Raw genomic sequence first — 12,963 nt, forward strand, 5'->3', positions numbered from 1 at the left:
TTCCTAGTGGAGTCTGTCTTCTGTTGTCACCTTTTGGTTCTGTGTAGTGTGGATTCACAGTGTCTCATCTTTAACTCCTCCATTCCAATATTTGTCTCGTTCCCTTTGCCCATTTTCTTGGGTCCCCACTCCTGTATTAATTATGTAGTTGTTTTCCCTGTCTGTTCCCTAACAAACAAAATGTGGGCTGCTGATAATGGTATGGGGTGTCTCTTGGTGGATTTTAGGACCTGCTTCTATTCATACAGATTTTTCATCCTATTCAGCAGCTAGAGAGAGAAAGGGAAGGACTGATGGAGCACATATTTGAGATCCACGTGGAGAAAGTGAAAGGACTCACGCCCTTACAGTCCACAGTGTGGGGAGAGGCCGACTGTTATGTGCAGTACCATTTTCCCGTTCAGGAGCCATACTCCAGTGTGTTACAAGGGACTGAATTACATGAAAATGGTAAATTTAGTTCGATAGAATCTCATCTAGAGCATTGTCTTAAGAATTGTGTGTTAATGTTTTGGCTATATGAGTGTGTGTGCGCGTGCGTGCGTGTGTGCATGCGTGCATGTGTGTTTATGAGAGATCTCTGGGCCCCTTAACATAGAATCAGAAAATTAGGGTTGGAAGGGACCTTAGCACGCCGTCGAGTCCAACCCCTGCTCAAAACGGGACTGTCCCCAACTGTATTGTCGTAGCCAAGGCTTTGTCTACACAGGTCTTAAAAACCTCCAAGTATGGTGATTCCACCACCACTCTGGGTAGCCTATTCCAGTGCTCTGTTACCCTCCTTGTGAGAGTGGTCTTCCTAATATCTAACCTCAACTTCCCTTGTTGGAATGTGAGCCCATTGCTCCTTGTCCTGTCATCTGCCTCCACTGAGAACAGTCCAGCTTTATTCTCTTTGTAACCCCCCCTGCAGGAAGTTGAAGGCTGCTATTCAATCCCCTCTCAGTCTTCTCTTCTCTAGACTAAATAAACCCAGTTCCCTCAGCCTCTCCTCAAGTCATGTGCCCCAGCCCCAACCATTTTTGTTGCCCTCCGCTGGACTCTGTTCACATCCTTTCTGTAGGCTAGTCCTTTCTTTTGTCAGCAGCAGGACAAAGCTTGTTGAATGGGCCGTGACAAAACTCCTGCTGGGAGGAGGAGGGTTGTGTTAGGTTGACTTTTAGATTACCACGTCTTTCCTTGGATAGAGTTGGGACTGCATATCTTACTGGCTTTGTTTGACTTGTAGGCATTCGATTAAAACCCTTTCGCTCAGCAACTACTTTGTGCATCCCTGATCCTATCTTTAATGATGAACATCATCACTCCTTGTTGGTGCCAGCAGATGTCCCAGTGCAGAGGCTACTCCTCAGTGCATTCTCTACGCAAGGATTAACTGGTGGAGGAGGAATCCACTTTGAAATCTGGTGCAGGTAGAGAATAAAGAACCATTTCTCACAGTCAAGAAAACATTTAAAAAAAATCTTACAGTAGTGAAAACCTCAAGACATGTGGTGATCGAATAAGCTGACAGTTATGTCATCAGTACTTGATTCTCTATTTCTTTCTGAATGGGGGCATTTACAGAGGTATTTGGGGCTGATTTTTCACAGGTGCTTATTTATCTGCTTTTTCTTCTGTTGACTGTCAGTTGTGTGGGTTTTTAAGTATATCTTTGTCCATTTGGGAATTAGTCTAATAATACACATTATTTAAATGCAATTTATGTGTCTTTGCATTCTGTTTCGCAGTAAATTGCCACTCAGGTGGGGATATTGTGTTGCAGAATTCTATCTTCTATACTTCCCTTATTTTTGAGACTCAGTCCTCAAATTATCTAGTGTTTTCAGTGCTTTTTGCACAGCACTTTATTACCAGAGGTAACATCTAAAGGAGGAGACAAAAAATAAGGATAAAATTAAAACTGGTGAAAACCTTTAAAAAAGCAAATTAATAACTAGTTCATTTTTTGCTAGAAATCTATTTCAGATTATCACTCACACTCTACTATAAAAATATGAAGCGTTCACTTATTGATAAGCAGGTTACAGTGTTGTAGCCATGATGGTCCAGGAAACATAGAAGAAGCAAGGGGGTGGAGGGTTTATCTTTTATTGTTCCAACTGAATATTTGGGGGAGAGATTAGGCAAGCTTCCAGATACCTAGGACCCATTTTAAAGTCTAAGCCCCATTCATGGGATTGTTACTGATTTTTAAAGTGGTTCTAGACACCAAGTACCCATTTTAAGGTCTAAGCTCCATTCATGGGATTGTTACTGATTGTAAAGTGGTTGTTAATGGTCTTGTATCACATCATTGTAATAGTTCCAAGGTGATGTCTAGTTAGGTATATTTTGGGTTTTCTGCAATGCCAGTCACTTAACTGAGATAATGATCACTGACCTTCACATTAGTACAGCTGTAGAGCTCCATTCTCAAGTGTATTCAGACTGTTCTCCACCCTTTTATGAAATTTCGCTTGTTAATTAAACTGTTCCTAATGTATTTGAAGATACAAGAATTGAAACCAACCAGAGAGAGATAATGATCATTACAACTTCACCAAAATGGTTACCACTGCTGCTTTGTATCTTGCACAGGTATTATTATCCTAATGTCCGGGACCAGATGGTTGCCAGAGGGACCTTGCCATTGTCTCACCTGTGTGCCATGGTGACCATGCAACATCATGAAGAGATAGGAGTACAGACCTTTAATCTTCCCCTAGTCCCAAGAAGTGGTTGCTCAGAGGAATTCCAGCCACGGTCCTCGGGTAATGAAAGCACTTACTTTTTCCTGCATTTTAAAAATGAACTATATGTGTGTGTTGATAAAAAGAGAAATTAACATTTATTGAAAGCTAATACAGATTCTTAATGTCATTCCTACCAGCCTTTAGTGCTGCAATTGACTTTTAACTCAATGAAAAAATCCCATTCATTTCAGTGAGAGTGAGGACAGGCCCATCCTGTATTTACTCATTGGAATGCATTTGTTTTAAGAAGAGCCACGCCAGTGCATTGCTCTGCTTACTGCCACATAAGATGCTGTGGTCTGATTCAATGCTTCCCGAACTGGAGGAGGGGAGAACTGAAGAAGTAATAGATTTAGCTTATGAAATAAAGCAGGGACACATCTCCACTATGCAGTGGTTCTTTCCAGCTGATGCATGACCAGCACTGAAGAGGCTCTTAAGGAAATCTGGGCTTTTTCCTGCAGAATGAAGATAACTTTGAGTGAAAGGAGAACTCTTGGAGGAATTAGTAAAGGGGATCACTGGCATGAGGGAGTGAGTGAGCTTGTATACAGTAAAACCCAGATGCTTCACAGTGTTAGGAACCGAACCCTTTGTGGAGATGAAGGTTTGTGAAGTAACTGGGGTATACACATAGCCATAGCCAGGCAGGACTACCAAGGTACTCCAGCTGACTAAAGAAACAGCATCCTTAGAAGTGTAAAAGCTGCTGCCAGTTAAGCTGTTTGTTGAACCACTGGGTTATGAATTTGAATATGTTTCTTCAAATGGTAAAAAAGAATCTGGTAACTCAAGGAATTGTAGGTGATCAAAACTTCAAAGGACTTAATTTTGCTCCCCGTATTCATGTTGATACATGACTGCATCACCTATGCTGAGATGATGCAGTCTTGCAGTTGAAAGGTTACAGTAACAAATGCCCACAAGAGGGCAGAGTTAAGGTGGAAGAGAATGGGAGATGTTTTGATCTGAGTTGCAATCTGACCACAGCATAACACAGCATTTTGTACCGTAACAAGGCTATCATTTGTTTGAAATGGAGCATATTTAAAAGTCAGTGTGTGGCTGTCTTTCTAATGTTCCTAAATGTGCAACTAGAATGGCCTCTCTTTATTGTACAAAATCACCTGTTTACATTGCTGGAATAAATCTTATACTAAGAAACTACTAATCAAAAACTGCTTAACCATGGCTGTAGCATAAAACAATAGGACATTGAATGTTTCTCTCTTTAAATCTAGGCTTGCTTGATGTGAGTGTGAGATACAGGCATTCCTTAAAAACAGCAGAGGGAGTAATCGCTGCTCACGCCATTTCGATTTCAGTGCAGATACACAGAGCAGCTGGCTTGCAGGCAGCGGCCAGGTAAGATCCAGTTTCAAGACAAAATCATATCTTCCAAATTGTTTTTTATCTGGAGGAAGCATACCCAGGGGTAGAACAAATTGTAACTTGCTACCCTCTCACCTGTAGGAGACCTAAATTCAAATCTTGTTACACCCTGAAGTGAAAATAACTGTGATGAAAAGCACTTTAGTGGGTCTTTTTGTCCACCCCCACCCCACTCTGCTTGAGCTAGTACAATTTGTTCCAGACAGGGCAGGAATTAAACAGCAGAAAACACTGTGGTTCAGGTCTGTGGTGCATTAACACAGCCCACAAACTTCCTCCCCACATACAGTATCTGCCTGCAACAGACATGACTGTAGCACTTTGGGCTTTCTTCTTTTTTTTCTTTTTTTTTTTTTAAGCAGCGATAAATTCATCCAGTGTTTTTCTTTCATCAAAGGTTTTGTATTTAAATGAAAGAGGTGAGGTGGTGCTGTTATGTAGGCATTGGTCCTGTTGTTAGATCAGTACCTTATACCATAGTGCAGACGTTTCAGTGACTCTGGGGAGGGTGTTCATCTGCATGGAAGGGGCACTGAAAAAAGTTAACCCAGAGGTAACTAAAAGTGTGGATTTTAAAATGGGTTAGTTATCTGCAGTAGCTTCCAGCCTGGGCACTGATTTACGAATAGAAGTGGCCTTATCCATGAAACTAAACCATGTTTTCAAGCAGTGAATTACAGCTACCCACAATTAAGTTACATTTTGAATGAGCATCCCCATGGGGGTTTCATGTGACTTAACTAACCAGCTGTAAACGTGAATTCAGATTTGAGTCTCCTGATCCCATGGAGATCAGCCCTAATTGGTACATCAAACTAGGGTCATAGCTACACTGACAGAATTGCCCTGAGATGGGGCCTTAAAGGAAAAGCCTGGTGTTAGCTTCTTTGGGCCAACCATGTACTGATGAACAACGGCCTTGGAATAGGAGCTGGAGTAAATGTCCTGGATTAGAGCAGCTTTACCTTGATTCAGGGGGTTGTGTCATGGGGTTACAGTCTTTTGGGGGGTTTTTTCCCCCCTTGTGGAGCAGCTGAGGTTCTCCTTGGATGTCTTGTGTCCACAGCCTGACTCCTTTTTAAAGGAGTGTTGCTTTAAGAGCACAAGATGGCTTAAGCATCTTGCCAGTAGGCAAATTTAATGTATTAGAGCAGGGGTGGGATCCAGCCCACCAAAGGATTTTAACTGGCCCATGGTGGGTCCCTTCGGCCTGCCCAGCCCAGGTGTAGCGGGTAGCCTGGGCCATGGTACATGCGGTCACTCCCCTTGCCCTGGGCATGCAGCAAGGCTGGGTGGCCAGACTCAGTTTTCCAGCATCCCCAGCAGCAGCTGCTCTTTCTGGCTGCTGTTGCCAGTGTTGTTGCCGGAACTGGCCCCGGCTGCCTATCCCACACCCACTGCCAGGGGTGCCAGAGAGGGGAGGCGGGTGGGCAGGGTCTCCATGGAGACCTGCCCAGGACCCACTGTGCCGGGAAGAGTCAGCAACCCTGCCCCCACTGCACTGGGTCAGCACCTCCCCTCTCCCCCTGGCCTGCAACAGCTCACCAAACCTCCCTAAGTGGCCCTTCAGCCCAAATAATTGCCCACCCCTGTATTAAAAAGAGGATTACAGCGTACGGAGCAATCTCCCCAAGTGCTGGAAAGCTGCCAGGTCACCCCTGAGCTGTGTCCGCTGGGCTCCTGGTCCAACTTAGTTCAATCTGAGCATGATTGGTACACACGAAAAGGCTCATTTTCTTCAGTGGTGTTCAGTCAGGTCCCATCAGATAAAAATCACTGTCCTGGGGGGTGTGGGGTGGCAGGGAAACCAGTCATCTCAAACGTTTGATCCTATTCCATAGTAAGACTATCTCCGTTTGATACGCAGATTTGTACTGCTTGTGAGTAGCTCTCAATACCAGTATAACCTCCTTTTCCTTATCTGTGCTGATCAAAGAATGGAAATAGCTTAGCTTTGTTCTCTGCTTTGAAGAATGATCCTACTGCTGCTTTTATAGTAGGGAATATTTCGGCGCTCCCCATGGACCTGAGTTTCAGATGTGCCAAGTACTATCTTTTCTTGGATACTGGTAATTGTGGGAATGCCAGTATTGGCAAGCTATGGGAATGTGTGCCACCATTTTGTATAACAGCTGCAGTAAGTCTGTGTAACAAAAAATAAGAAATGTCAGCAAGCTGTCAAGGGCAAGACCTTCAACCTTTAGTGTTAACAGTGGCACTAGACCAAAGATGGGAGATGTCTCCCCAAATGTCTCTGTGTAGATGAGACTAGGGAATGCAGATTAACTCCACAGTTTGTTCCATCTCTATGCAGCAGGGGCTTAAATTAATCCCTCAGTCAGCAACATGCATGCATGCTTCTATTTTTCCTAAACACTTCGTGTGTATTAAATCCATTATTTTCCTCCTTTCGTCCTTGTTAAATGCAGAGCGGTGGCAGAAAAGAACCCTTTGGTCCAGTACAGTGCAGAAGTGGGGGTTAATGCTTATGTCTCTATGCACCTTTCCTTCTTACCGGAGGGAGAGAGGCGCACCACACGGACCGTGGCACGCACATTCTGCCCAGAGTTTGAACACCACGTTGAGCTGCCTTGTAATCTCGTCATTCAGAGAAGCAGCGGGGAGGCATGTTCACTGGGGGAGCTCCTGCAGTCTGCAGAGATCATCTTCTCCATCTACCACCAGAGCACTGAGTCAGGTAAACAGAACTCGCATGATTAGTGGCCTTCGTGATAGACCCTACGGGGGGAGGTTGAGAGAGCTGAATCTCTTCAGCCTTCACAAGAGACGGCTGAGGGGAGATCTTGTGGCCTCCTATAAATTTATTAGGGGAGGTCAGCAGGGAATAGGGGAAGTGCTGTTTACTAGGGAGCCCCGGGGAGTGACTAGGAATAACGGGTGTAAATTAGTTGAGAGTGGATTTAGGTTAGATATTAGGAAGACATTTTTCACAGTAAGGGTGGCCAGGATCTGGAATGGGCTTCCAAGAGAGGTGGTGCTATCACTTAACTTGGAGGTCTTCAAGAGGAGGCTAGATAGTCACCTGGCTGGGGTCATCTGACCTCGGTCCTCTTTCCTGCCAGGGGCAGGGGGTCGGACACGATGATCCATTGTGGTCCCTTCCGACTCTACAATCTATGAATCTATGAACAAGGGACTGCACGTCCCCACTGGTGCCGCAGTTGCCAATGGTGCTATTGACACGATCACTTTCTAGTTTAGGGCACCACGCGTGTTCATGAAGCTGGTGACTGCATTTGCCTGATAAATCAGCCGAGGTCCTGAGGCTACTGATGTCCCTATAACAAGTGCTAAGGAAATTTCAGTGATCCTAGGTGATCAGCATGTCAATATTACATCTGATCCAAAAGAAATCAGCACACTTAATACTACTTTGCACTTGGAGCATCTTTCATCTGAGGATGTCAAAGCTCCTTCTAAAGGAGTGTGACCCTTATTTGGCTCCATTTAATAGATGAGGTAACTGAGGTTCAGTGAAGTTAAACGAGGCATAAAGCCTTGCAATTAATCCATTGCAGACTCTAAAATTAAAGCTGGCTATCACTGCCACCTCAGCTGCTCTAATCAACAACCCCCCACCATCTTTTTGAAGTACTGAAGTATTAGTTCAGTTCTCATCGGCATCAGCACTATATCCTGCAATCCCTAAGGTTTTCCTTTGAGGTCTCCCACTGAAATAATGGACAAGTCTGCCTTTGCTTAGCTTGAAATATGAAATCACAGCCTGGGATGGTAAGTTCTTGATAAAGAAGGTTTCAGGTTTGTCTGAGGAAGGAGACTGGGGTTTGCCAGTGCTCCTGCTGGGACTTAAAGCTTGGAGGTTCCTGACTTACAGGGCTTTGTCCCTCTGCTCAGGATCAGACCGATCACCCCGTTTACCCCATGGTCATACTGGCACAGACTGTGGGCGTTTTTGCTTTTCTCTATAGTGGTGAATGTGGCCCTTTACTTGGGAATCTCTTGAACATATATTAGCAACCTTTTCCAGAAACAGGATGCTGGTTGTCATGGTCCCCCTGCTTTACCTGTGGCAGGTTAGGGTGTGATGTCTGGTGTTGTGTCAGGATTGATGGTAGTTTTACTAAGTAGTTAGATTATGGATTTGTATAGGATGATTTGGATAGGGATGGTAGGGGGTTGAGCCAGGTGACTTCTGGAGGGCCCTCCCAGCCCTTCGTCTCTGATTCTAAGAATAATTTTTTCACAGATTGTTCAGATGGATTAATTGATTTTTTTTTTTCCTCTTGAGCTTCATTAAGGCACTGGTAGGTTAAAAATGCAGCTTTTCTGGTGGTAGCTGTTCCTTTTGCTTTAATAGATACATCTTCAAGCCTTTTTTTAGGTACATTATGTAGTAGAATATTCTAAAAATACAATTTAATGAAAGATGACATCAGCCTTCAGTAGCAGGAAAAAATCAACTTTCAGGAACATGTTAAAATAATTGAGCAGTTATGGACGGTACTGCCACTCTATACTTTATTTTAATGTTTAATAGTACTTCCTAGAACGCTCCCAAAATTCAACTGTGTTGGAGCACATGTCTTGTAGGAGACAATATACATGGGCAGTATACACTCTATTTATTTATACTGCTCTTTTCTCTCTAAAGTTAGTCAGATATGTATTGGGCCTCCCAGCTGGGCTTTTACCAATTTTCATGGTGGAAAGCACATCCCAAAAAGGCAACCTAGGTCTTTTAATATAAAACAATAGCATTCTCACTAGGAGATGATTCATACTTTATAAATCGCTTGTGCACATTGTAAATCCTTTACAGTTTAACGTCTCTCAATATTTTGGTTTTTGCAGCCACTGATGTAATGAAAATTCAAGCATCAAGGGACTACCTGCTTGGAATAGTCAGGGTTCCGACCAAAGACCTGTTGGTGAAGAGATCGGGTAAAATTGTCATATTGCTGACATTTCCTGTGTAAAATGCATTGCTTATGTTGGGTTTATAAATTTTTTTCTTACCTAATGCTAAAGTTCTCTTGTAAACATTAGGTCTCTTTTACTTAAATGTGTATTATAAGGGATTTTTAACTGGAGATTGTAGGAGGCTTTGAGGTATGTGCACAATAGCTGCTCTGTTAGTTAGATTCGTGCTTGGTGTGGGATGAGTTCTTTGGTAAGATTATGAATTTGTTTGACACAGATCCTACTGAACCTCCAGAAGTCAGGCGAGGAACCAGTCACCTTTTATTAGCTAGAAGAACTTGTTGGACAGAAGTGGTTACTGGAAAAATCAATTCTCCCACAGTGAAGCTTTGTAGTTGAACCAGCCCCTTAACATTTGAATGTCAGAGCTACGTATTAGCTACCCGGCCAATTTAAAAATAAGTGTTCTGCAGTTCAGGGCTTGTGAATTCAGCCAGGGTCCAGTGGCCGATTGTGAAATGTCCCAGCTAGAAATAGGCAGACAAGGTTCGTTGGGTGAATTTGATATCTTTTATTAGACCAACCCAAATAGTTATTAAGCAAGTTTTCGAGTTCAAAAACCCTTCATCAGGCTAAGGAAGTTTCAGTAGTTGGTGTGTGTTCTTCCTGGATGGAATGAAAAGTAAAGGCTTTCACCCAGCAAGGACACTCGTCCAGAGAGAGAGATCGCACGTTTGAAAGAGCCACCTGGATACCACGTGAAGAACTGCTGCAGTACAGAAGAAAACCCCCCACAAATCGCACACCGCTGGTTATGACATATCACCCCTTCCTTGAACCTGTACAGAAAATCCTCAAAAAATTGCATCTCATACTAGAAAGAGACCCTATTCTTAAAAAGATCTTCCCAGAGCCACCCATCCTAGCCTTCAAACAAGCACCGAACCTCGCCAACCTCATCACCAGAAGCAAACTTCCTCAAGCCCAGAACACACCAAAAGGATCCAGACCGTGCCATGACAAGAAATGCAAAACCTGCCCCCACATCTCCACCACCCCCACTATTACTACATCCCACAACAGAGCCATCAGCATCCCTGGGTCTTACAGCTGCACCTCCAGAAATGTAATATACCTCATCCAATGCACCAAATGCCCTGATGGAAGATATGTAGGAGAGACCAAACAACAACTGCACACCAGAATGAACGCACACCGGAAATCCATCAAAGACAGAAATACCCAATTACCGGTGGGGGCACATTTCTCACAGGAGGGCCACTCTCTCTCCAATCTTTCAGTCCTGATCCCCAAGGGAAACTTACAGAACACTTCCCAGAGACGAGCCTATGAGCTCCATTTCTTCAACCTCCTGGATACTAGAGATCATGGACTAAACATAGACATTGGATTTTTGATGCATTATAATCTGCCTGGCAACTGACTCCCCAGCCCAGCCCCTGGCTTCTTTACTTTTCACCCCATCCAGGAAGAGCACACACCAACTTCTAAAATTTCCTTAGCCTGACAAAGGGTTTTTGAACTCGAAAGCTTGCTTAATAACTATTCTCCAACTATTTGGGTTGATCTAATAAAAGATATCAAATTCACCCAAGGAACCTTGTCTGCCTATGTCCTTAGACCAACACGGCTACAACCTACACCCCTCCAGCTAGAAATACATACTTATCCCTATGAGAAAGCAAGCTAAATTGCCAGCTTTCCAGTCAGATAGATTAACCACTTGTCCTGGCAAGCTATAAAGTATCAAGTCTTAAAATCATGGTGTTTTGATGGTAAGCTGGCTTACCATCTAGCTGTCTTCCACTGCCTTCGCAACAGTAAAGAGAGACTTTCTCAAAACCTAGAATTTAATGGTGGGGAAAAACAGCTTGTATACCATCTGGAAGCTGGGAATCCAAACACCATATAATTAGTGTTTTGTGTTGCATTTGCTTATAAACACATATCACTAATGGAGCAGAAAAGCAATTACAGTGGTAATTGTGATAGTGTGATATTTTTAAAGGTCCAATAATTTGCCCTTGCCTAGTATTTCTAACTTAAATGAACCATGTGTTTTCACCAAATGTAAATTCTTCTAAGCTTGGTCTTGGGCCAATAGCTGGGAAGGGGAACAAATCACTTTTTCCTACTGGTGTTTCTGAAAGGTTGAATAAGGGTGTTTAATTACTGTCTCTTCTGCTGCCAAAGGTATTACAGGATGGTGCCCAGTGACTCTTCCTGAGGATTTGGTGCCTTCCCAGTGCACAAACATCATGCAGACCATAGTGGGAGGGCTAGAAGTTTCTGTTACCTTTGCTCATCATGACGACAGAGAACGTGTTGTGGAGGCTGCTAAACTTCTGGCCTGGAATGGGGAAGAAAACCATGAAGACAGTCTGGATGATAGCGATGAATGGCAGCTGAGCAAAAACCCTGCCACTGTGACCATTTCTACTCCTCGAGTGTGGCTGCCCATCCACAGTATGTTACTTGCGGGCCAGACGCACATAAACAAAAGCACCTACTGCTATCTCAGGTACAAGCTGTACGATCAAGAAGCCACGTGGACTTCCCTTAGAAGGCCAAAAGTAACTGAAGATGAAAAACAGGTTACAGCAGTGTTCAAAAACACACATGAGGCTGAGCTGACAAGGAGCCAACCGCTGCTATGGTACTTCAGAGAGGAGAAGCTAGAAATCCAAGTGTGGCGGGCTTATGGAAAAGAGCCTGGTGTTGAAAGACCCCTAGATACAGATCGCCTCATTGGGTCTGCGTATGTGGACCTTACAGCACTCTCAGAGAGAACAAGGAGAATACTGACGGTTAGCGGTAAGCCGATGAAAAGCATTTCTCGTCTCTTTTTTTTTTTATTCCTTTTTCTTACTTCCTTTTAGCTGGTTTAACCTCAGCCATCTTAAACCGGGGCTATCCATCTTCCAGACACAGCTCCCCTCTCCCATCATGCATGCAACACCACCCTCCTTTCTCCTGGCCCCACATGCCACCCACATGCAGTGCGGGCAGTGTGGCTCCCTTCTTTGCTGTGCATGCAGCCTGACTGCGGGGATAGGAGGGGAGTAGCAGCCAGGTGGGAGCACATGAGCCACATGCTAACCCTTCAGGAGCAGCCTGCAGGCCACCAGTTGGACAGCCGTATCTTAAACCAATTACAGCTGCTTGTCCTTTCTCCTTTGGTTCAGCTTGTTTTGAAAAGATGAATCCAGTTGAAATACTAATGTCAGAATTTGAGCTTCATGAGTAGACAAGCAGGAAAGAAAATATACTTGGTTGTGGATAGTAATGACGTGAGAAGTTGGTGTCGGCAGACTGATAAATCAGTCTCAACTGCACAGCCTAGTATTAATGATTAAGCATGACAGTAGAAGGAAAAGGAGCCACTGGCTAGAGTGAGATACCATAGGAAGGCAGCAATACCTGCAAATGTATAGGACAAAGAACTAGGCCATATGGAAGGACTTTGCAATTTTTGGGTCTGTTTGGTTTCTTATACTTGGTACCTAGTGGCTGAACTGACTGACTTATGGTCTGATCTTCTGAACCAGTTGGTTAATCATTATTTGCCGATGCTCACGTGTAGTAGACAGAAGGCTAGGAACTGCAGTAAAAAATCACACATTGCCTCTGATTTTCACAGTTTCTCATGTTTGCGTGAAGTTGAGGGAAATGTGCTGTGTTAGGGTTTTGATTTCAGTTGTTGTTGAAAAAGAAGAATCAACTTTCCTAGGGTGCACGCTTCTTGCCCTTTACAAATGGGTATTTACCTGTTGTTGACAGCCCACTGAGTGATCTGTTGAGATCCACCCTGCTGGGCTGAAAATAGATCCTTGCCCCTTGTACAGTGCCTGTTGGAAAGAGCTCTGTTTTGCCTGTCCTAACTGTTTATAAACCCTGGTGCAGGTGTTTATCC

At 43.9% G+C, this 12,963-nt stretch overlaps 1 protein-coding gene across 1 annotated transcript in view; it reads left to right on the top strand.

Moving 5' to 3' along the window:
• Window positions 1-12,963, top strand: part of C2CD3 (C2 calcium dependent domain containing 3) — a 70,233-nt gene that overhangs the window by 20,431 nt on the left and 36,839 nt on the right. The window contains 8 exon segments of the mRNA XM_006028072.3: window positions 267-450; window positions 1,229-1,412; window positions 2,581-2,753; window positions 3,977-4,100; window positions 6,557-6,825; window positions 8,961-9,050; window positions 11,244-11,864; window positions 12,954-12,963. The exon segment at window positions 12,954-12,963 is cut by the window's right edge and continues 1 nt beyond it. Coding sequence (XP_006028134.2) covers window positions 267-450; window positions 1,229-1,412; window positions 2,581-2,753; window positions 3,977-4,100; window positions 6,557-6,825; window positions 8,961-9,050; window positions 11,244-11,864; window positions 12,954-12,963 — 1,655 coding nt within the window.

This window comes from Alligator sinensis, unplaced genomic scaffold (assembly GCF_000455745.1).
Source record: "Alligator sinensis unplaced genomic scaffold, ASM45574v1 scaffold594_1, whole genome shotgun sequence".
NCBI classification, from domain to species: Eukaryota; Metazoa; Chordata; order Crocodylia; family Alligatoridae; genus Alligator; species Alligator sinensis.